This window comes from Myotis myotis, unplaced genomic scaffold (assembly GCF_014108235.1).
Source record: "Myotis myotis isolate mMyoMyo1 unplaced genomic scaffold, mMyoMyo1.p scaffold_m19_p_13, whole genome shotgun sequence".
Lineage (NCBI taxonomy): Eukaryota > Metazoa > Chordata > Mammalia > Chiroptera > Vespertilionidae > Myotis > Myotis myotis.
In genome coordinates this window covers 55,392,202-55,415,386 of record NW_023416317.1, presented here as the reverse complement: position 1 = coordinate 55,415,386, position 23,185 = coordinate 55,392,202, and the positions used below count along the sequence as shown (strand labels likewise).

Genomic DNA, 23,185 nt, shown 5'->3' with positions numbered 1-23,185 from the left:
TTGTGTGTGTGTGGTGGTGTGTGAGTGGTGTGTGTGTGTGTGAGTGTGTGAGTGTGTGTGTGTGAGTGTGTGTGAATGTGAGAGAGTGTGTGTGTGTGTGTGAATGTGAGAGAGAGTGTGTGTGTGTGAGTGTGTGTGAATGTGAGAGTGTGTGTGTGTGAGTGTGTGTGTGAGTGTGTGTGTGAGTGTGTGAGAGTGCGAGTGTGTGTGTGAGAGTGTGAGTGTGTGTGTGTGTGAGAGTGTGCGTGTGTGCGTGTGTGTGTGTGTGAGTGTGTGAGTGTGTGTGTGAGTGTGTGTGTGTGTGGAGTGTATGTGCTGGTGAGCGGGTGCCCAGTGCGTTCTGCAGGTAGACTAGTGAGTCTAGTGTTAGCGAGAGACACTGAAATTCCTCAACACAGTAACGCGAGCCACGTCCAACCGCCTGCTGCAGCGGCCTGTTTCCCTGTTTCGATGAAGAGATTTTTGTCAGAGATTCCATTAATCTCCTCTAAGAGAGAAGCAAACATGAACCACAAGTATTCCTTTGCTCGAAGCTATGAAAGTTCCGTGTGCTTACTGCAGGAAATGGGTGCTACAAAGAGGCACAATCAAGAGATAAGGTGAATGCAACCGCTGACCCTGTGATCACACTTCCCTCTGGTCACAGGGAAGGACCGGAAGCAACCCGAGTGCCTGCAGCTGGGAGCAGCTCCAATGTATCCACCTCGCTTAGGGACAAATAGAGACCCGATGCAGGGCCACGTGGGCCGGACGGAAAGACCTCTAGGATATACTTAAGTCAAAACCCGAAGGCAGAGATGAACGTGTACCCAACGCTCCATCCAAACACGCCGGAGGCGGCCTGCAGGCCACAGCCCACGCCCCCGACGTTTCTCTGGGTGGAGGGGCAGGAACGGGGAGAGGGACAGTTCCTTCTAACTCAATACTTGCTTTCGTCTGAACCTTTACAGCCAGAATATACTCATGCACTCATTCCTTGAACAATTAGAATGTTGGTAAAGGCCCACGTTAAAAGCTGGCACCCAAGCTGAATGCTTGACTCATCATCAAACTCCCCCCCCGCCCCCGCCCCAAACCCCTGGACCTCAGCGCCTCACGCTCTGCTTCCGAACGAGACCAAACCCGGAGCCACCGTTCAGGCCTGAGGGGGCGGGGGCGCGAACTACCTGGGGCAGGTGGGCTGTGCTAAGGTGGCTGCTTTCCAAGGGCCCACCCTGTGCTGTCTGCACAGGGCTTACTTCCTGTCCACGCACTCCTTACCTAAGAACACAGGCGCCACCGCCCACCTGGCTACTTCAGGAGGAGCCGTCCAGCTCCTTTTCCTGCCCATCCTCACCCCTTTTGGGCGGACAGGGCTGTTTCCCGGGAGCCAGCAGCACCCGGGGCACCACTGAGGCTGGTGAGTGCTGTCAGCAGGAGCAGGGGCGCCCCGGGGCCCTCCATGGCCTTCCCAGGAGCCTTTGCTGGTGGGGACAGCGCGAGGGAGCGCTCAGGCCCTGCCGGCGGACGGCTTGGGTCTGAGGCCCAGCTCCGCACGCCCGCCCGTGTCCCCGAACTCAGCCCCTCCTCCAGAGAGGAGTGTCACAGCAGAGGCGACACAGCGCCGGGCGTGCTAGGTGCCTGGGCCACCGCGACCATCCGCACGACAGCAGAAGAGGGAACAAAGGACTTCTGCAATGATCGGTTCAACCGATGCTGCTGAGCACTGATCTGGGCAAATTCCGGACCCCCACTCACTCACGTACTCACCCAGCAAACAGGGCTTTCTAAGCAGCAGGCTTTGTAAGTCTGGTATGTTCTCCACCCATCCATCCGGCCACCCACCCACCCACGTGCCTCCTCTGCACCTATTAGCCGAACACAGGCAGGTCCCAGATACACACACTTAACTGTGCAGAGAGCAAGGGCGAGGGACGCTCCCTGTCCCAGGGGAGATGGTGGGGAGACAGACAGACCATGTCACCATCCAGACACAGAACCCTCCCAGCAAGGACCCTGGCTGGGGGGCAGGAGCTGAATGTCCGGCGTGCCATGCGGCCATGTCCCTGGGCCTCACCTGCCCCCAGGCCTTTCCACCCCGGCCTCCCCAATGTCACCTGCAGGGCCCAGGTCTCACCCACCCCTGGGCCCCTGCCTCCGGCCTCACCTGCAGGGCCCAGGCCTCACCCGCCCCTGGGACCCCCTCCCTCTGGGCCTCACCTGCAGGGCCCAGGCCTCACCCGCCCATGGGCCCCTGCCCCCGGCCTCACCTGCAGGGCCCAGGCCTCACCCGCCCCGGGGCCCCGCCCCCGGCCTCACCTGCAGGGCCCAGGCCTCACCCGCCCCGGGGCCCCGCCCCCGGCCTCACCTGCAGGTCCCGGTTGTGGTTCTCACACAGCAGCTGCAGGAAGCGCAGGATGGGCTGCATGATGGTGATGACCGCGCTCATCTCCAGCTCGTCCTTGGGCTTGTCGGCCGCGGCCTGCGCACCCTCCCCGGACTGGTAGTGGTCGTCGGGGTCGGCCTCTCTCCGGAAGGCGGTGAAGGCCTTCCTGGTGGCGGCCGAGGCCTCCAGGAGCTGGTCACGGGCTTCCTCCGTGATCTGCGTCGAGGGCTCTTTGGCTGCGAGGCAAACGGGAGCCCATCAGCGCTGCACACGCCCAGGACACCCAGGACGCAGCCCTCGGACCCCCGGGTCCTCACAGTGGCCAAACCCACCAAGGAGCCCGCCTTCTCTCGCCCCCAGGAAGGATGGGAACGGAGCCGGGCGTGCCAGCCCGCTCGTGCTCCGACCTCATCCACGCTTGCGCGTGTGAGAGGACGGCCTGACTACAGGCTGTCAGGCTCCGGATCTAGGCCTCGGCCTCAGTTTCCTCATCTGTAAAAGGGGACAATTTTACCCATTCTACAGGTTGACTGGGGTTCTGACAAGTGACACGTGTGAAGGACTGAATGGTGCCTGGTCCCAGGAGCAGTCAGGGGACGGAGCCGTCCTTTTCCTCTCTCTCCCCGTTCTAGACCAGCGGTGATCATGGAGGTGACCTTGCCCTCGTCCCAGCAGGGGGACAGTTTGCAGCATCGAGAGACATTGCGGTTGGGGGTGGGGTGGGCTGCCGGCATCTGGGTAGAGGCCAGATCCGCCGCTGAACATCCCGCAACGCACGGCGCCGCCCGACCGCAACAAGCCCCCAGAGGCCAATGTCTGTGGCTGCGAACCCAGTCACGACCCGAAAAGCAAGGCCCGAGGGGCTCGCTAACCTGCTCACGGCCATCGGCTCAACACCGGGGTCCCCCCTCTCCCAGGTGTTACTTTCCTTTAACGGAGGGGATGGACAAAACGCTTCCGAAACACGCAGGTAACTCAGAAAACAAGGGGGAGTCGCCTGCGAGAGATGGTGCGCCTGGTCCTAAAGGTGCATCTTCCTCAACTGTCCTCCACCTTCCCGAACGTGAAATGGAAAGTTACAGAAAGGGATTATTAATGGGTTTCCCGCCAATAAAACCTGGAGTCTGACCCAGAAGAACGTCTGTGGGTTTGTTACACAAGAAGAGCCTCCCAAAGCGGCAGGAATTCCGTTCGGGTCGCGCGGGAAGAACTACGTCGTCGCTGGCTTCGCCTTCTGCTTCTGAAAGCCCAGCCCGCCTACGGCCTGGAGTCTCGAAGCCGCGAGAGAACGACAGGGAAGGAGGGCCGTCCTCGAGCTGCACAGACCGGCTGACGGAGAGCTACGGGGAGGCGGGGGGCTGGGGGGGGCATTTACCTTTCTTCCGGGAAGGGGCGTCCCGGTCCGTCTCCTCGTCTTTCTTTTTGTTTCCCAAGTCGCTCGTGTTCACCGTCACCGTGGCCTTGATTTCCTGCTGGGCCACCTTCATGCGGTCGTAGAAGACCTTGAAGAATCTCTCCGACTTCTTGTCTTCCGTCAGCCGGCAGAAGAAGGAGTGCTGCCAAGGGAAACCCGCACATTCTCAACACCGAGACGGCCGTTAGTGAATCCCACTCGAGACACCAGAACCTCACGGAGATCCGCGCCAGCCACGCGACCTCCACGTGGTCCGAGCGGGACCGAGGCTAAACACCGCTCGGTGCTCTCTGGCTGTCCAGATCCTCGGCCCGAGGTTTTCCGCAGAGCCGGGTGTCTTTGCTGGAGTGGTCACGTGGGAGAGGGGACCACGCTAAGTAAGGTGTGGTGGGCAGATCTCAGCCAACCGTGAACAGCCCCCTGCACACAACATGGAACCACGCCACTAACAGGGGAAATATAGGGTGTCCCAAAATTCACGCAAGAAGTAATTTTGATAGAAAACACAAGTTTATAATTAAAAATTGTAAATTTTTAATTGATTCATAAAGTACACAGTATAGGGTTATGTATGGAATAGCACATCGGGTAAATGGCCTCCATGGCTTTGCTGGCACAGACGCAAAGCCGTGGTCTTCATGGGTCTTCCTTGTCCCTGCTCCTGGGCCATCGTTGGTACTTGGTAATGCTTATCACATTGAAGGGATTGACATCAAAGGTCAATAGATATTAGAATCTGATTCAATAAACCAAGTAAAATTAGGCTTTTATATTTTGTTGTTGTTGTTGTTAATGCTCACGCAAAATTCAAATCTTGCGTGAATTTTGAGACACCCTATAAAAGGTATTTGTGTGAGTGTTAATCCTCACCCGAGGATATTTCTCCAATGATTTTGAGAGAGTGTGTGTGTGTGTGGGGGGGGGGGGGGGAGAGAAACATTGATTGGTTGCCTCCTGCATGTGCCTGACCCTGGGCTGGGGATCCAGCCTGCACCCAAGGTACGTGCCCTTGATTGGAATTGAACTTGCAACCCTTTGATCCTTGTGCCGACGCTCCAACCACTGAGCCAAACCGGCCAGGGCTAACATCTATTTTTGGTGATTACTGCAGGGCCAGTCACTGGTTTAAGGACTTCCATGTGCCCCTCCTCTTTGCACAGCCCTGTGGGCACATGCAGACGAGTAAGACGTGCTACCTGTCCCTGTAGGCTGCCTCCATACCAGGTCAGGGTGACATGTCCCCAGGTAAGACAGACATGGGTGAGTCAACAGTCCCAGCAGCTCCACAGAGCTGTATTCTTGGCCTGGGGTTGGGGGGGGGCGGGGTGACGAAGGTGACGCTGTTCCTCCCCCTCCACCCAGAGAAACGTCGTGACGAGGGTGACAGAGCTGGCGAGGGTGACGCTGGGGGGAGTGGCCCTGGAACCCTCAGGGAAGAGGGGCGCCCAGGGCAGGCCTGGGAGGACAGGTGAGGGTGTGGGGACAGAGACGTTCAACATCAGGGGCCGCTTCCTGCCGGATACGCGTGTTTGTGTTTGGACCCGCCGCAAGCCACGGCGCAACTGTTCCTACAGAAGCCCAGCACGGTGGGTGCCTCGGCTCCACTGACGCGTGTTCGCTTGCGCCTTACCCCTTTGCAAACACTGCACTGTTGTGAGCGATTTACATAGAAACACAATACGGCCGCTTCCCGGAGAACAAAGCAGAGCTCCCAGCCGCACGCTTGCTCTCCCCGTGGGGGCTCCGCCAGCTCCACACCCTCCCTCGGGAGGAAGGTGCTTCCCACGGAAGGGGCCCTGGCTTGCAATCCCAGGAAAAACGGCCTCTCCAGGCTCTCAAAGCCCCCCAACGCCTCTGCCTCTCCCCCCCAATTTGCCTGACCCTGCAGCCCCCGTGGTCCTAGTGGCCGACATGCCACATGCTCCTTGGCACATGCCCGTCCCACCTGCCACAGGCACGTCCTGACCTCTGTCCCCCTCGCCGCCTCCTTCATCTTCTTGTTCCCGCCTCTGCCGCCCACCCGCTCCCGGTGCTGCTGCACAGCCACAGAGAAAGAACTCGACAGGTATAACCACCTGTCAAATCGGACCACACTGTGCCCACACACTCGAGGCACATTGCTGTCCGGGATGACGTCACGACCAAAGGGGCAGAGGCAAACCTCCTGCTCTGCTCCAGGAGCTGGGAGCTACGGCCCAGGAGGGCGGAGCCGCCACCTGCGCCAGGACAGGGGACACGGGCCTTCTCAGCGAGCCCCCCGCCCCCCCATGAGCCCCGAGGGAGTGGCGTGGGGGTGCGGGGAGCACGTCCCCGAGACGGCCCCTCGGGCATCGTGGGCCATGAAGAGCGAGACGAACACACACACAGGAGGGAAAGGCCTGGGGTTCTTTTCCTGGGGATGGAATGCAGACGTGCAAATAAAAGCCTCCGTGGAAAAACAACACAAACAAACTGCAACACATCCACTCGACCGTAAAATCCAAAGGAAAATAAGGACGCCCTGGCCGGCCGGGGGCAAGGACACGCTGACGGACAGCCAGCTGGCAGCCCGGCGGGCGCCTTCCCGATGGAGGGCCCCGCCGCCCGCGTCCTCTGCTCAGCCCGGCCGCCTGTGGGGCCCCGGCCGCCTGGACCCCGAGGGCCCCACTCTGGGCTGTCGCTCTCCCATCCCTGCAGCCCCTCCCCTTCTGGCTGGCAGGGAGCCCTCGGCTGCAGAGAGCATGGGGGCCTGACAGTGGCGGGGGTGGGGGGGAGCAGGGGGGTGGGGGCGTGCAGACAGGCGCCCGTGGATGGGCGGCGGGTGCGGGTGGGACTTCGCAGTGTCCGCTGTGGACGTGCCGCTCGATGAACTGTGACGGCTTTGGCGTCAGTCACGGTCCCCAAGCCGGTGAAGCCTGAGCCAACCTGGTGCCTCTGGAAGCACTGACTCGGGGCTGGCAGGGGCCGTGGTCACCTGCTCCAGCCTCCCACCCGAGGACACACCTGCCTGGGCCCAGCCATCCCCCCCCCGCCCCCCCCCCCCCGCTCCCCCGCCCCGCCCCCAGCTGCTACACTAGGACCACGCTGGCCGCCTCCAGCTCCCAGCACACAGGCCCATGCCAACCCCTCCGCCCTCCACCCTCCACCCTCCACGCAGCCGTCTCCTCCCACGGTGAGGGCTTAGCTTGAATGGCACCTCCCTGGGGAGCCCTCCTGACCTCCCTGAGCGGGGTCCCCATCCCCTCCTCCCAATTTGCTGTTTATTTCATGGGTAACGGGTTTAGCATCCATCTCGCCGGCCAGACCGTAAGCTCCTGGAGGGCAGGGCCCATATGGGTCCCACCCCCGACGGCATCGCAGCCAATTCACTGGCGCCTGGCCCCCAGCAGGGGCTCAGCAAAGACCTGCTGTCTGAATGGACGCCACGAGCCCTGAAGGAATTCCCCAAACCTCAGCCGCCTCCCCCGGCAGCTGGGGTGTAACTCTAGCCCAGGGTCCCGCCTGACACTCCGCCCGGGAGCTCAGAGGACGCGCGAGCGTGGGCACAGGCTCCCTCCGAAGTGGCAGAGCGCCCAGCTGGCTGTGCCCACCCGTCAGGGTCCGAGGCCGGGCTCTGAGCCGGTGCCCAGGCGCCCGCGATGCCCCCAGGCTGGGACTGGAGCGGCTGGCAGTTTCTAGTGGGAACACGGTCTCACTGTGATGCGCTGGCAGCGTCCCCAGGAAAAGTCCCCCAGTTCCTCAGAGGGCGAGAGAAGCCACGGCTCGTCTGGAACCGGGCATTTAAGCAGGTGTCGCGCGCAGTGAAGGGGAAGTCGGAGCCTGCGATCGCCCCACAGGCTTCTGCTTGAAGAACTGCACAACCCCCGGCACGGCAGGCGTGGGGCCCGGGATGTGCGTGTGGTTTTTTGAAAGCCCATCCTCACGGAACGACTGTTTCTTCTCTAAGAACATGTCCTTGTCACCTCCCTCCTCGAGGGCTCGTGCGGGGAGGGGTGCGGTCGGGCTGCCACGGCGATTCCCGGAAGGGCAGTTCCAGTTCCTGCCGAGAACTGGACGGAGCAGCCACTTCTTCAAAAACCCAGGCCGAGCCATGCCAACCTGCAGCCGTCAGGTGACACCGCTGCCCAGCGCCGGGAGCTCTGCCTGGGGGCGCACACCCCCCTCGTCGGCGTGGGGCTCCATCTCCTCCTGGGCTAGACGAGCCGCCCCTACCCCCACGCAGGGCACAGGCGCCAGGGCGGTGCGTGGGGGCACAACAGCACTTCTCTTTCTTTTTTAAAAATACATTTTTATTGATTTCAGAGAGGAAAGGGGGGGGGGAGAGAGAGAGAGAGAAACATCAAGGATGAGAGAGAATCATGGATCGGCTGCCTCCTGCACACCCCCTACTAGGGATCGAGCCCGCAACCCGGGCATGTGCCCTGACCAGGAATCGAACTGTGACCTCCTGGTTCATAGGTCGACGCTCACCCACTGAGCCACGCTGGTTGGCACTTTTCTGGGGCACAGCCACCGTGGGCCCCACTGGCAACGGGATCCACCTGCTGTGGGCGCTGCGTGGAGAGGAGTCCGTGTCTGGGGGGGGAGGTTAGAGACTCCCAGGAAGTGATGGAGGCTGGGAGGGGAGGCCGGGAAGGTACACCTTCGCCCAAACTCCTCCGATGTCCCGGAGCCACACAACACAGGCTCTTCGAGGGGAAGGAGGGACGTCACTGCTTCCGGTGACAGGTCCAAGAACCCAGAGTAGGTGTGAGGAACAAGGACGCTCACAGATTCAGAGAGAAGAGAAGGGGAAGGAAGGAGCCGGGAAGGGGGTGAGCTCGCTAGAGGCGCCATGGCAACGGGCCGTCCACCTACCCCGGCCGCCCACCCGCAGCCGGATTCTTCGCTGACGTCCCTGAGCACAAGCTGGCTCCTACCAGCGCAGGAAGGTGAGCGGAGCGCGAGCTCATTAAGTCCCTCCGGCGTCGCCCGCTCGCCCGCCCGCCTGCCCGCCTGCTGCCGACACCGAGCAGGGAGATATAAATAGAAGTTATGTAACGGCTCTTTGTTGACGCCTGTGCCTACCCCAGACGCGTATGACCTTGTTTTCCTCCGAGGCGCTTCCCCGGCCGCATCTGAGGGTGTGAAGTGCAGGGTGCAGGCTCCTGAGCCAAGGGCACCCGGCACTCAGGGTGACAGCCGTCGGGAACCTTCAGGGTCAAGTCCTCCTCGGGTCTAAAATAACCTACTCTCGCCCTCACCGCTGGGTTGGCTGAATGGATAGAGCCTCAGCTGTAGACTGAAGGGGTCCCAGGTTCGATTCCCAGTCAGGGCACACGCCTGGGTTGCGGGCTCCATCCCCAGTGTGGGGCGTGCAGGAGGCAGCCAATCCATGATTCTCTCATCACTGAAGTTTCTATCTCTCTCTCCCTCTCCCTTCCTCTCTGAAATCAATAAAAACATATTAAAAAATACATCACAGCAGCTAAACCAGACTCTGCTGGGTCAAAACAGCTCAGAGCACGACCCCAGCGCGGGATGCCGTGACCTCCCGCTGTGGGGCTCCCTCTCTCACCGGGTGGGTGGCCAACACAGCAACGCACACACCCAGCGGGACCAGAGCCCGTGGAGCCCCGTCCGGTCAGTCTCCTGGCGCCCCAGCCTCTCTGGACTGAGCCCCGCCAGCCCGTGCCTCGGCCTCTCCTACTCGTCCTCTCCATGGGACCCTGCGGATCCATCGGCGGGGCCATTGCATCATGCGCCGGAGGCACCGTTGCCAGGTAACCAGGGTGGAAATCTACTCGGAAAGCTGTCGGAGACAGTGTACAGCCTCCGCTCGGCAGCTGACACCGAGGGGGCGTGAACACACCATGTTCCCTCAGCGCTCCGGCTTCGGTGTGAAAACAAACCCAAACGGGTGCTTCCTCTTGTAAACACAAGACAGGCGTACAACACACACACGCACACACACATGCACACACGCGCACACATGCACACACTCGCACATACGCGCGCACGCACACGCACGCACACACATGCACGCACACACATACGCATGCACATGCACACACACATGCACACAGGCGCACACACGCACATGCACACGCACCCTCCCGGAAACGGTGCAGGGGTTTGCAATGCAGATTCTGGAAAACTCAGCGATGCGTGACCCAGCAGGAGCCCGTCTGTGTCAGGGACAAGGTCACCTCTGAGCAAAGGAAGCTACTCCTGAAAAGGCCATAGAATCGGAGGAAAACCCATCCGTTACATGAAAGGGAACGTGCTTCCGTGGGGCTCCTACGTCTACGTTTAAAATTCACCGGACGCCCAGGCGGCAAGCCCTCCTGCCCCTCCCAATGAGACAGACCTGCCCGCAGCACCCGCGGCGCCAGGGGGAGGTGGGCACGGGGCGGCTGAAGCAAGGCCAGTGCCCGAGGGCCACCGTGGTCCGGGGCCAGCTGTCTGTCACTTGGAGTGGCAGCACGGCCGGCGGGCGGAGCCGGGACCTGTCACCTCCCCCTCAGGGGAGCCACTCAGGGCCCGGGTCCCTGAGGATGGTCAAATGGCTTCTGAGTGCTGAGTCTCCGCCTCAAAACCCAATTTAGACCAATAATCGTAAAAGACCCTTGTCCAACGATACACCGGCTTCCTGGGGCCGGAGGGGAAGGGGACGGGGCACTGGCCCAAGGAATTATCTGGACAAAAAGAAAGGAGCCCTGGCAGTGGCCCAGTTGGCTGAGTGCCACCCCGCCCACCGCCGGGTGGGGGTTCATCCCCGGAGACCCCTGGTCAGGGCACACACCAGGTTGTGGGTTCGATCCCTGGTCAGGGTGTGAATGGAAGGCAACGGATCAATGTTTCTCTCTCACATCGATGTTTCCCTCTTGCTCGCCCCCTTCCTTTCTTTGAAATAAAGAAATCCATGGGAAACACATCCTCGAATGAGGATTAAGGAAAAAGAAAGAAAGAGGGAGGGAAGGAAGGAGAGAGGCGGTCGGCAGCACTGGGAGCCGGAGAGAGACCGCCGTGCGCAGAGGGCCCGTCCGTGGACGGACCGCACCAAGGCCCTGCGGTCGCCAGCCCTGCATCTCAGAACCGTGTCCCGGACTTGGGGGCATCGCGTGTGAACAGAGAACCAGAGCCCCCAGCCCGCTGGGCCACAGCCACCACACGGAAGCAAAACTGCAGACGTCAGACTTTTGGCAGAAACACATCTAGTAAAATGAAGCCCTCTCTTAAATAATGACGTTTTATTAATACAAGACACCACCCCATCTTAAGGACTGTGACCTCGACGCTGCACGAGACACTTCTGTGAGTCCCGTGTCCGCGTCCCGGAACCCGTGAGGTGGGCGGGCACCTCGGCAGGAGCCAGGCCGGAGGGCAGGGACTGTGCCTGAGGAGGGACGGGGCGGAGGCCGGGCTCGAACCCGGGCCTCCCTCCCTGCACAAACCCAGCTTCCGTTTCTGCAGCGTCTGCGGGCTGGGCACGTTGCCCACGTGACTGGTTCACGCCCCGGACCCTGCGGGAAGGAGGGCTGTGCTCCCCACCCTCGTTTTAGGGGCGAGGACTGAGTGGCAGGCTGTCCGAGGCAGCCCACGGTCGCCCGGCTGGCGGGGCACAGCTGGGATCCGATGCAGGTGTTTCCAGCCCGGAGGCCACGCCCTCCCCGGGGCATCGCCTCCCTTCCAGGCTGCCTCCCCTCCAGCCTGGGCCCGACCCCAGGCCAGCAGCTCAGTCCTGTGCAGACCCTCAGGCCTCAGCCTTGGACGGAGCAGCCCCTGGAGGCGGGGGTGGCGCTGGGGCCGGGCCACCTGCCTCCCTGGCTCCCTTGCCAGTGGCTCCAGCTCCCACGCGGGTCTGACTCCTCCGCTGGCTGCGCTCGGCGCATTCCCACACGGATGAGACCCGAGGTCAGAAAACACCACGCAGGCCTGACTCATCCCCGACCGCCCTGCCAGAAACAACACCCTTTTACGTAACTCGCTCCCACTCCAGCCTTCCCTCCTCCGGGGCGGGGGGGATGGCAAGGGGGGGCTGTCAGAGGCTGGTCTTCCTCCGGAAGGCTCTCAGCTGCCAGAAAAGGGAAGCCCAGCGGCCCTTCTGCCCACGGGGTCCCAGGCAGACCTGCCCCTCCCCCGCCCAGGGGTGCCTTCTGCAGGGGTGGGCGATGTCCGTCTCACGTGGGCCCTCAGTCAAAGTCCTAGGCCGACCTGCAGACCAGGCGTGTGGAGCGAGGGCCAGTGGTCGCCCCCCTCCCCGCCTCTCCCCAGGGAGCCTGAGTGCCTGACGGAGCACCCGCACCTTTGCCAAGTCGAGCTGCGTACGTGCTGCTCAGACAGCCCTGCTGGGTGTGTCTGGAGGCCAGACTTGGCCCGGGACGGCCGTGGGCAGCCATCTGACACGGAGCAGGCTCTGGCTCCTGCAGCCGGAAGCCATCAGTCCAGAACAGCTCGTCTTGAGTCCCCGGCCATGCTGTGAGGGCCTCTGTGGTCACCTCAGTACACACATCCCCAAGCAGCTGTACTCGTGAGAGAAACCCCAACTCTCAAGTGCCCAGCGTGCACGGACCCTCCCCTGCCCCACGGACAGTCTGGCCCCGCAGGGAAGAGGGGGGAGAGGCCTCTGCAGGCGCTGGGGGCAGACATCGGGAGGAAGGGACCAGGCGAGGGCTCAGACGGGTATGTGGATACGCGAGTGCCGGCCGGGCAGCTCCCCGAGCCCTGTCTGTGCCAAACGGTAATTCAGAAGCAAATGTTATTTGGTAGCTTCCCACTTGCTGCCAAACACGGCACAGGAAGGGAAGGTTTCTTCTGGGGGCGGCGGGAGGGGGTGGCACCCCAGTGGGAGAAACAGCACAGGAGGCTCTAAGCCACCCCTGGGCACCCGAGGGCGCTGGGCCAGCTCCTTGGTCAGAGCAGAGGGCTCTGCATGGAGGGGAGCCGCTTGGAGGGGCCCCAGGGGGATGGGAATGGAGGCAACACTGGATGTACCACCTCAGAGGAGGCAGGGCGGGGACAGAGGATGCTGGAAGATTTGGGGACACTGTCCCCAGGAGGCCCCATGCCAATTCGGCGTCTAGGCATTTCCAAGTTTCAGGGGATGAGGTGACGGAGGACAGGTTTCAGGAGAAGGCGCCCAGCAAGGCTGCACGTCTTAGCTTTGGGTTCCTATTCACTGCGCCCTCGGGTCCGGGCAGTGACGTCCAGAACAGAAGGCCAGGGCCCCAGCGAGCCCCTCCTCGGACAGGGCTGGATTCTCCCACGCCATCCGAACAGGGAGGACAGCCCCCTCCCCCGGCATCTGCAGCACTGGCACCTGCAGCACCGGCGGAGGCCTGCTGACCCAGCCGGCTTTCCCGGGCAGCTCAAAGCGGCCTGCTTTCCTCGAAGTTTCCAGGTGAAAGGCAGAGAGAGGTCTGGTCCGCAGCAACCGCGGTGTCTGAGATGTAAACGTGAACTCCAAGGGGCTCGCACGGTCTGGGCTCCCTTTGGGTCCTGGTGACGGGACCCTCTGTGAGCGCGGGTGAAACTGCATCTACTTTAGACAAACGTTCGCGGGGTCTCCACCCTGCCCCCGCCCGGGGCGTCTGCCCGGTGCGCGCGCAGCATCTCACCCACGTGCGAACGGAACTCACGTTTGGGAACCACGTCTGAGTTCTGACTGAACGACCGCAAAGGCGTCCGAGTTCGCTTTTCAGGACGACAGCGCGTCCCGCTCCCGGACGAGCGTCTGAGACGCGGATGTGGGGAAGCCCGCTGACCGCGGCCGCGGAGCAGGAAGTGAGGCTGGCACTGCCCGCCTGGGCGGACCCCGGCCGGACGGCGGCGCTGATGGCCCCGCGCAGCCTCAACGCTCGCCGACCCAGCTGGTCCTTCGCGACTGTGACCGGCTTCTCCGAACGAGGCCAGCAGGACGGAGCTTTCACTCGGCCCCGGGGCTGCGGGAGCCTGTCCTTAACTGGCCTCGGCCGGCCGGCTCTGCGTCATTTTCTCGGGAGAGAGACGAGCCCGGAGCCAAGAGGACCCAACGCCAACTCGGCCAGAACACATTTTCCTGGAAGCACAGGTCTAGGGAGGCGATGGGTCAGGGTTAGCTTCTCCCCTCCGAGCCGCGGGTCGCAGGAGGGGGAGGGAGCGTATCCTCGGCGCCAGGCCCCTCGTGGTCCTGGTCCTGGCAGGGCGCCCAGGCCCGCCCACCGATGCGCACACGCTCCCTGGAGAGGAAACGCACCCCCTCCCCGGGGGCTGCGCGCTGGAGCTCAGCCGTGGCATTTCATCTGGAGTCTGAGCGCATGAGTAATAAATGTGTGAAAACATGAAACTAATATTCATAATTACTTTACAAGATAAAGAACTTGAAGGAAAAACAGCTTCTGTGTGCGGTGCCACCCCGGCAGGGTACACTGTGAAGTGCTGCACCACGCCAGCCAGCGCCAGCCCTCGCCCCCGCCAGCGCCCGCCCCGCCAGCCCGCCCCACGTGTCCCGGTCCCTTCACGCGGCTGCTTGGCCAGACTCCTCGAGGCCTGGAGAGCCAGCGGGGCCTCCCACCTCTCATCCCCGCATCTGCTCGCCGACCCTCACATCCACCATCGGCCCCGGCACGGCCTCGCGCAGGGAGGGCTGGTCTCCGTTCTCGCTACCCTGTCCCTCCCCCGTCCCCCAGGTTCTGGGTCTTTTCCGCCCCATGTTCTCACTGGGGTGCACCGTGGGTGCCGTGAAGCACCCCAGTGGGAACCGGGCTCTGAGGAGCTGGCACAGTCTATTCTCCTTGGTCACCGTGTGATGGGACCCGTGACCGTGATGGAAACTGTGCGTCTAGGACCCAACTCTGCCCAGGTCGGCAGCTCCCTCTGCACACACTCAGCGTGTCATCCGTTTGCGAACGGAGCTCCTGTTCTGGAACCAGTCTGAGTGCCGACAGCGACCACAGCAAAGTGTCGGAGTTCCTCTCCCAGGACGACCCTGCTCCAAGACCAGCTGCTGCTCACACGCGAGTCTCCACACCACGGGGGTATGTGGCTCCCAGCACAGGTGCTCCTGGGCTCGGCAGGGAGGACAAGCCGGCAGCCACGCCCACCAACGGCAGCCACACACAAGCCCATGGCCACGCCCAAGGCCACACCACGGCCACGCCCGAGGCCACCCGCCTCCCTACCTGGATGGTGGTGTTGCCTCCTTCCAGAAGGGCGATGGCCAGGAGGATGCTCTCGTGGAACACGCGGTCGCTGGACGCGTTCATGATGAGGTCGATGACCAGGTTGGAGGCCCCCTCCTTGTCCAGGTGGCACTGGACCTCGGCCAGGCTCATCTCGCCGCGGCTAATGGAGCTGGACCCGGAGCTGCCCCCTGGGAAGAGGAACATGGTTCTTACCGACACATCGGAGCAGCGGACGGCCGCTGGGCATCACGCTGTGCCAACACTTCACGGTCCACGCGTCGATGGTTTCCCCTCAGCCGTTCTAATACCCGGAGCTGCCGAGCGCAGAGGTGAAGTCGCTTGTCCGCGGATGCCCACCTGTCCTTGCGGAGATGGTACCTGAACCCGGCAGGTGAGGCGCAGAGGGCAGGGCTTTTGCAGCCCAGACGTAGCAGGCAATGGCTCGGGCAGAACCACGAAGCCCTGCTTTGAGTTTATGAGGTGGACCAAGCTCAAACCCTCCTTAGAACACTCCTGAGAACGCACAGCCCATCGCGACCCCTTCGGCCCTCTTTCCAACAAACGCATCCTGGCCCAAGCTCACCCTCTCACAAAACCTATCCGTTCATTCATTCATTCATTCATTCACTCGGCAACGATGTACTGAGTGCTTGGTGTGGAGCCAGGAGCTGGGGGCGGGGCGGGAGCAAAACCAACGAAGCTCCCGTCCTCGGGGACCTTCAGAGGCTCACGCCTTCAGGGAGCAGGGCCTGCGTTTGGAAAGTGTCCGTTTGAGAACTTTCCTTGCACTGTCAGTGGCAAAAACGGAGACGCTGTCCGTGGTAAAACGGCCCATCAATTTCAGAAAAACAGAGAACTTGATTCAGATGCCACCTCCTCCTGCTCTGGCCGCCGAGACCCTCGTCTCTTGTGCAGGCAGCTGCTCGTCTCCGCCCTGCACTTCTAGGAGGCAGACTCTGTCCCTGACGCCCCGCCTCCCCCGGGGCCTCCCCAGGGCCCCCCCTATTGTGGAAAGGCCTTCCCATGGAGGGTAACGAGAAACTGTTTTGAGATGCTGTGGGGGGAAACTGTGCTTGAGGACGGCTGGGAACTTCCGGGTGAAAAGTTCAGGACCCGTGTGGGGAGGACGGGCCGGCTCCACCGAGCGCTGGGCCGTGAACTGAGCAGACCCGCCACGGGGCTTCATCTGGGGGGAACCCAGGTCCCTCCCAGAAGCTGCTGGGAAAATGTCTGGGTCCCTCAGAGAGAGGCCCCCCCAGGAATCGCTACTTGACAGGGACTTGGGCTGCCCACATCTGTGCTCCGAGCCCCGAGCTCCTGGCCCCCCAAAGCCAGACCAACACCCATAGCTGAGCTCAGGGTTTATGAAACATTCCTTTGCCTGGAGCTGAGCCGCCAGCGCTGGGGAGCACTGAAGGATCTGTGCTGGTTTCTGCACACGGGTTTTGGGGGTCCACTCCCGTAAAGGCTCGGGAAGGCAGAGGGCACGGGCATTCGAATTAGATACACCGGGTTCAAGCCACAGACCCGTCACCGACCACAACCATTCCCTCTGCCCAGCGGGACGTGACCGTACCTGCCCCGTGCTGGCAACCTGGAGGAGAACACCAGGTATGGGATGCAAAATGCCCGGGAGCCCTTGGCGCTAAGTCGCCGGGCAAGATGTGGGGGCTTCGCCGTCCTCACGGCAAACGGCACCGTCATTTTAGGGGAAAACATGCGTCCTCATGACCACAAGAAAACATGCCATAAAATCAAGTTCCCCGTCATTCAAACGTCACCGAGGGCGCCCCCTCGTGGGAGAGCAGGTCAATGTCCTGAGACACCCATTTGATGGCAGGTCAAAGACAATGACAAGCTGCTCAGAGATCCACTCGCACCCCGAAGTCGCCGGTCAGCGTGTCCCCGCCAGGCGGCCCGCGGTGCCCCAGGCCGCTCGCACGCGCGGCCGCCAGCACGCCACAGCCTACCTCCGCCCCCGGGCTTGCTGGGTCCTCCGGGCGACAGCGGGCCGTTGCCGAAGCTGGTGAGGCTCTCTCTTCTTCCCGAAGGTCTGACGTTGCCATAGTAACGGTTGACCAAAATTTGCCTGAGCGCCTCACCCTGAATTCAAACAGGATAACGAAATCAGCTTCTGGATTTAATGCGTAACCGAGCGACTCACCGGCAAAACGCGCAGGGGGGCTGGGGTGAGACTGGCACGGTTTCGCGAGGCGAGCAGATAAATGATTAATGACAGCACTGGGCAACTCCGCGCCTAGCTCCTTCCGTCGTTTCTCGGGAAACCAGAGCATAAAGAAAGGAGCAATCTAGAATATTCACTCGCTGAGGGTCCCCCCCCCCCGTAATAAACAGAACATGCATCTTGAAGGGCAGTGAGTGCTAACAAACATTAACCCAAAAGTCCCCTGGGGGTCAGCCAATCAGACACAATGGAAATATTGCAGGTCACCGTCCACAGAGGATCTAACCCTGGGCCCAGGGCTCCCTCCCAAGACCCCAGGGAAACAGGACGGCATCGAGTCAGAGTCTGATGGAATAACAGGCTGAACGCGAGCCTTTCTCACAGAAACCGTCCCTGGGCCAAGCGGTGACGGAAAGCTATGCAACAGGAAATAAATGAGTGGCTGACACCAGACGTCCGTCAAAAAGAAGCATCACGGAAGAGATGACATCAAGGCGGGGGGGGGGGGGGGCGCGAACGGGGAGGGGTGTGACCAGAGTGGGCACGCGCCGAGCTGTCGAAGCTGACCCGAAAGAAGGTCTATCACTCCTCTGTCTCTCACATACACCGGGACGTTCCCATAATAAAAAATCATTAATGTCAACAGCAAAGGACGCTGGGAGAGGGCTGTCGTAACCGTTCCCCAACGCCCCCCGAAAAACATGAAACTCGGGCGTGTCCTCTACTCCCGGGCGCTGCGACCAGCGCCATCTCGCTTAGCGACACCAGACCGCCTCCCAGTCTGGAAGTTTCTAAAGGCCAAAGGCTGCACGGATGGATTGCCGAGAGACTCCTTCCAAGGACAGAGTGAGGGGTGGGGCGTCCCCGGGGACCTCAGCGGGCAGGTGGGGAGTCCAGCAGAGGGAGGGAGGTGCTGACACATAGCAGGTCGCTCCCAGCTCCACCAAGACCTGCAGCTGTAACCTGACTCAGCAGAACTTAAAGGATTTGCGAACAAGCTCCCAGAATAGGTCTGGAGGTGTTTGCAAAATGAGATGGGGGCGGAGTGAGGGTAGGAGGAGCTGACAGGAGAGGGGTTCCCCTGAGGGAGGTGGGCAGGCCAGGGGCCCTGGGAAAGGTCCCAGGGGGCTTCTCCTTTGTCCCTGCAAGATGCTGGTCAAAGACTCTGGGACAACGGGAGGGGTGCCCAGGAGAGAAAGAGGGCGGAAGCGGGAAGGGGGCACAATTGCTTTTTAAATGAAAGTTCAGGGAATAAAAACAAGCCCGATTTTCCTCTCTCCCTTCCACCCACAGATGCCTCTCACTGTAGCCGCTTTCATGCGCTGACGAAACTCATTTCCTACCCAACCAACGGCAAATTCAAAGTTCCGAGAGCGCTCCCCAGGGAGGCCTCCGCGCCGTTCCCAGGCCCCGCCTAAAGGAACTGCCGTTGGTGCAACGTGTCTCAGTGGCTTCGAAAGCCACGTGTGGTGTAAAGATTCAGTCGGCTGGTGTCCAGGCCTCCGGGGCCCGTGTGAACCTGCAGCCACTCCGCCACTGAGCGGGCTGACTCAAGAGGATGGCGCTGGGATGGCCGAGGCCACGGAGCCGGACACAGGGAGGGCAGAGGCTGCCGCCACGATGACCCTGGCGACCTGGGGGCGCCCCTACCGGACACAGACCCGGAGCTCCCACTCGAGGAGGGAGGGCGGCAAAGCAGCCCAGCCTCTAACTGGACCCCCGGGGCCCCGTCGAGAGGTGATGGCTGGGCTGGAACCGGGGTCGCAGGCAGGGCCGCCCCACCCACTCCCCGGAGGCCCGCGGCACAGGTCAGACTTTCTGCTCCGGGTGGTGCCGTGGTCACTGGTGAGACCGAGGTCAGTGTGGCCTGAAGGAAGCGGAGGCAGAAAGAGAACGCGCGCCCGGGGCCTGGGAGCTCGCGCTCCAGGAGCGGCAGCCCGAGGGCCAGACCCAAGTCACGCAGGGACCTGCGGTCACAGGGGCCTCCCCTCGCCACGCTGCCCTTCCTTCCGCAGAGAAACCCTCGCAGTTACCATAGCAACTGGGGCACGAACCCGGACGCTTTTCCCCATAAGATAATGTGACACGTGCTCATCATGGGAAAAAGCCCACCTAGGCACAGCCCACCCCCCAAATGTTTATTTCCCTCCTCTTCATGGGAGGCCTTGGGATCGAATTTTCTCCCCTTCTCTCCATAAATAAACAAATGAACAAACAAGCTGCACGGAAACCGGAGGACACGTGGGATTTGTTTTTGAAAAGCCAAGTGAGATGCGTCCCTTTTCTGAAAGGAAAAGGATGGAGGCTTTGAGGTAGAAGGGGACAGAGGAAGGAAGGGGGTGGCATGACCGGAGGCCGTGCGAGTCCTAGTGTGGAAACGTGGGTTCGAGGAGAAGCCGGTGGGGACCCACGGGGACAAAGGAGGTCTGCTGAGCAAAGCTGCCTGTCCCCAGGACACGCCGACTCCCCAGCACGAAGCCGTCCCGGGCGCCCGCCCAGGACCCTGGCGGAGGAGGCAGAACAATGGCCACCCGCTGACGTCCCCTCTTCAGCTGTGAGGTTCGCCACGTGACCCGACCCGGTGACTGATGGTGAAGGAAGAGGAAAGAATGCTAGTCTCCCCAGCAGTTCACACCTGCCGTGTGCAAACTCCGGTAAGAAGCTCCGCACACATTGCATAAGACGGAGAGAAGGGGGGCATGCCCTTCACCCTGAGAGTGTCCTGTGAAAACAGTGACGTGGGCCGGGAAGCCAAGCTGCCCCCGCAGCCAGGCTCAGACCAGCTCCGCGTCTGTCACTGAAACCTGTGGCTAAGGAGCCGGGTGGAGAACTGACGTTCCAGGTGGGGGTGGGGGGGTGGGGAGGGGGTGGCGGTGACCTTCGGCTTCTCAGGCGCCAGCCACTGAAAACCCTGTGCTTCAGGCAAGACCCGGGTCTCGCATGAGCGGTGGGCCTTTCCCACCTGCGCCAGCACGCGGTTGAGAATCAGCTCCTCTTCCTACGCCTGTTGTCCACAAAACCACCGAGGCATCTCCGCTTGCAAGGCGACACCAGCGAACACCAGTGAACGTCCCTCATCACGGCCCTGCTGAGCGTGTGGTGGGCACAGTCCACAGACTGCCCAAAGGGATGGAGACTGATCACGCCCATTCCACAGAAGCGGAAACTGAGGCCCGGGCAGGGGAACGGCTGGCCCAGATCCCAGTCAGCGCCTGCAGGGAGCACCCCCCCCTTGGCCCGGCAACCCCTCTCCAGGAGCCTCGCCCACCTGGAGGTAACACTCACTCGTCGTTCCCGTCACAGGGAAACAATGACAAGCCACGTGAGAGTTTGTGGAACTTCAGGCAGCTGCCGACTTCCTAAGACTCTCAGAGAAAATGCTCCGCTGGAGGATGATGTGCACAAAAGCAGGGCCCGAAAGCCGTGCAGGAATCACCCCGAGATGGTGGGAGTGCCTGCTGGGCCCCCGCACCCGGGCAGGGAGGACACAGCCCCTCTCGGCCCTCTGCAGCTGGGCGGGGCCACAGGGAACACTTCTGTCTTAATGATAAACTCTCCATAAGGACCATCAGTTACTCACAGGGAAAGGGATGCACAGACTGCAGCCACGTAGAAGCCGCCGCAGAAAGGAGAGCGGACCTGGACAGCTGACAGGGTCCCTGCCGGGGGCCCGGGTGGGTGCGGGGGAGCCTCACATGGAAGTGGCTGTGATGGGGCCTGACCGAGTCCTGCCTCAACAACGCCCACCGGAAACGCGGCCTCTACGTCGCCGTGTGGCTGAGGGAGCCCCGACCCCCAGCACCCCTACGTACCCGTTTATGGTCCTCCAGTTGCCTCAGGGGCGGACTCGGCTCGGCCTCCTGCTAAACACGCAGAAATCCCGTCTTAAGTGCAGGCGGGAGCCGCGGGGTCTTGGGCATCGGCCCCCAGCCCCGGGCACCCGGGCGCTCACAGAGCCCAGAGGCACACAGAGGACACTCTCCCCCGATGGGCATGAGCGCCCGGCAGGCGGGACAGCGCCTCGCCCGGCACCCACCCTGCCACGTGGAAAACGAGCGACACACGGATGTTTGGCCAACACTTTCTTTTGCAAAGCTGATGAAATGAAGTTCTACATTATGTATCTGTGCATGACGCAAACGCAACCGGCAGGTCCCGCGGCTCAGACATGCACCCGCGCATGGCGCATGCGTGAGAACATCCACGGGACACGCCAGCAGACACGGACATGGAGCGTGGCTCTCCCCGGCCCACCAGCGCCCGCATTTTCATCGACGGCGAGCAAGAGCCGATGAGACTACGAGACGCTGCTGGTTAGGAAGCGGCATGTGGCCCCCCCGCTCCCGCTCTCACTTGGGGTTTCGGGAGGTTTCCTGGCAGCAGATTGGGAGCCTGGACCACATGCCCCCCAAGCTCCTCTGTGGCTCTGGGCGCCCTGAGTCCAGCCCCTCCCTTAGCGAGTGTGGTCGGCGCCAGGGCCGAGAGCACCCGAGACCTGGCTCTACGCGCAGCCCCTTCAGGCCCAGACTCGGGGTGCGCATCCTCCCTGCCCGGGACCCAGAGCCTGTTTCATGGCCGGACAGGGCTGCGTCCCAGGTCCCAAGGGAGCAGTGAAGCCTGCAGTGCTGGGTGCGGGCCTTCGGGCCTCCCCCGTCCCTGCAGCGGCCTCGGGTGTAGCCCCAGCCCCTGGGACCTTTTCCTACCCCGAGAGCCACCCCAGTTCCCGGCCAGGCCATAGACTGTCCCCCCCACACTCCCGCTCCTGTCCGGACAGACACACACGTCTCCATGACAACACAGACACTCAGGACAACAGAGGAGCCCCCGTGCTGCCAGCCCGCAGACACAGGGCGGGGAGGGGCGCACACACCTCTGTGGAGCTCTCGGGGTCCGGGGCCTGCGGCAGCTGGTCAGGGAGGAGAGAGCAGGTTAGTGAGGGCGCGCGCCGGGCCACAGAGACACGGGGCCACAGAGACACGGGGCCACAGAGACACGGGGTCACAGAGACACCGAGACGGACACTGAAGGGCACGCACAGCGGCAAGGTCACAGCGAGGGGCCTGTGCCCACCAGGGGGCGCCGTTGAGGGGAGACCCTCTCCGTGTTACAGGGCCCTGATCCTGCTGCCCTGGGCGTCCCGGCCTGAGACCCTGAGACGGGAAGCGTGTAAAACAGGGAAACAAAGCAGAGTCCCACCACCAGAAGGAAACGTCTTTAGTGGCTCAGGGCGGAGCGTCGACCTAGGAACAGGTCACAGTTCCATTCCAGGTCGGGGCACAGGCCCGGGTTGTGGGCTCGATCCCCAGTCAGGGGCGTGCAGGACGCAGCTGATCCCTGATTCTCGCCATCATTATTGATGTTTCTATCGCTCTCTCCCTTTCTCTCTTAAGTTAATTAAAACATTATATATTTATTTTAGAAAAGGTTCATCCACAGAGAGGAAGACAGAGTGCACACCACAGAGGCTTGGGCAGGAGGCGGGTGGTGCTGACAGAAGGAGCTCGGGCAGCCCCCCCAGGGCCTGGCGCGGTCACCCCCACTCCCTGACGGGGCCTCCCCTGGGTGCAGGCATGCCCATGTCCTGTCCGCACCCCTGTGCCTGTCTCGGAGGCTGAGGACCGGCTCCCCTGCGACATCTCTGGGGAGAAAGGCTGCTGTGGGCAGGGCTACCCCCAGCGCCCCCTCAGAACCCCCTGAACTCGGGTCCTGGCCCCACTCCTGCAGACCATGCTGACACCCCCTCCATTTCAGTCTTTCTAAACTGAGAGAGAGAGGGAGGGAGGGAGAGAGAGTGCGAGAGGAGAGGGTGCCCCAGGGAAACCTGGGTCCTGGAGGAGGTGGGCGGGGCCAAAAGGAGGCGGGGCTGGAGGAAAGGCCACGCCCCTGTGGAGGCAGAGCCGGCGGCTGGGCCAGGAGCTGAGGCCCCATGGGATGCTGGGCCCCATCAGGGCTCTTGAACCAGGCAGGTGGGGCCCTGCAAAGAGGCCACGGCTCAGGCTGTGAGGGAGGGACCTTGGTCTCCTTCGAGGTGCTCCAGCGACAGGGCACCTCTGGGGCCGGGGCAGGGGTTAGAAGCTGGGCACCAGCTGTGAGACTCG

At 62.2% G+C, this 23,185-nt stretch overlaps 1 protein-coding gene across 7 annotated transcripts in view; it reads right to left on the bottom strand.

The window, feature by feature from the left end:
- The window catches only part of ITPR1 (inositol 1,4,5-trisphosphate receptor type 1), a 171,257-nt gene that overhangs the window by 31,462 nt on the left and 116,610 nt on the right, over window positions 1-23,185 (bottom strand). For 2 of the 7 annotated variants that reach the window (XM_036333366.1, XM_036333369.1), the window contains 6 exons: window positions 21,958-21,993; window positions 20,900-20,950; window positions 16,873-17,005; window positions 14,900-15,090; window positions 3,741-3,921; window positions 2,348-2,601 (listed from right to left, as the gene is read on the bottom strand). In XM_036333366.1, the coding sequence (XP_036189259.1) occupies window positions 2,348-2,601; window positions 3,741-3,921; window positions 14,900-15,090; window positions 16,873-17,005; window positions 20,900-20,950; window positions 21,958-21,993 (846 nt within the window). The remainder of the gene's footprint in view (window positions 1-2,347; window positions 2,602-3,740; window positions 3,922-14,899; window positions 15,091-16,872; window positions 17,006-20,899; window positions 20,951-21,957; window positions 21,994-23,185) is intronic. The other 5 variants (XM_036333367.1, XM_036333370.1, XM_036333371.1 and 2 more) reach the window with 3 other exon arrangements.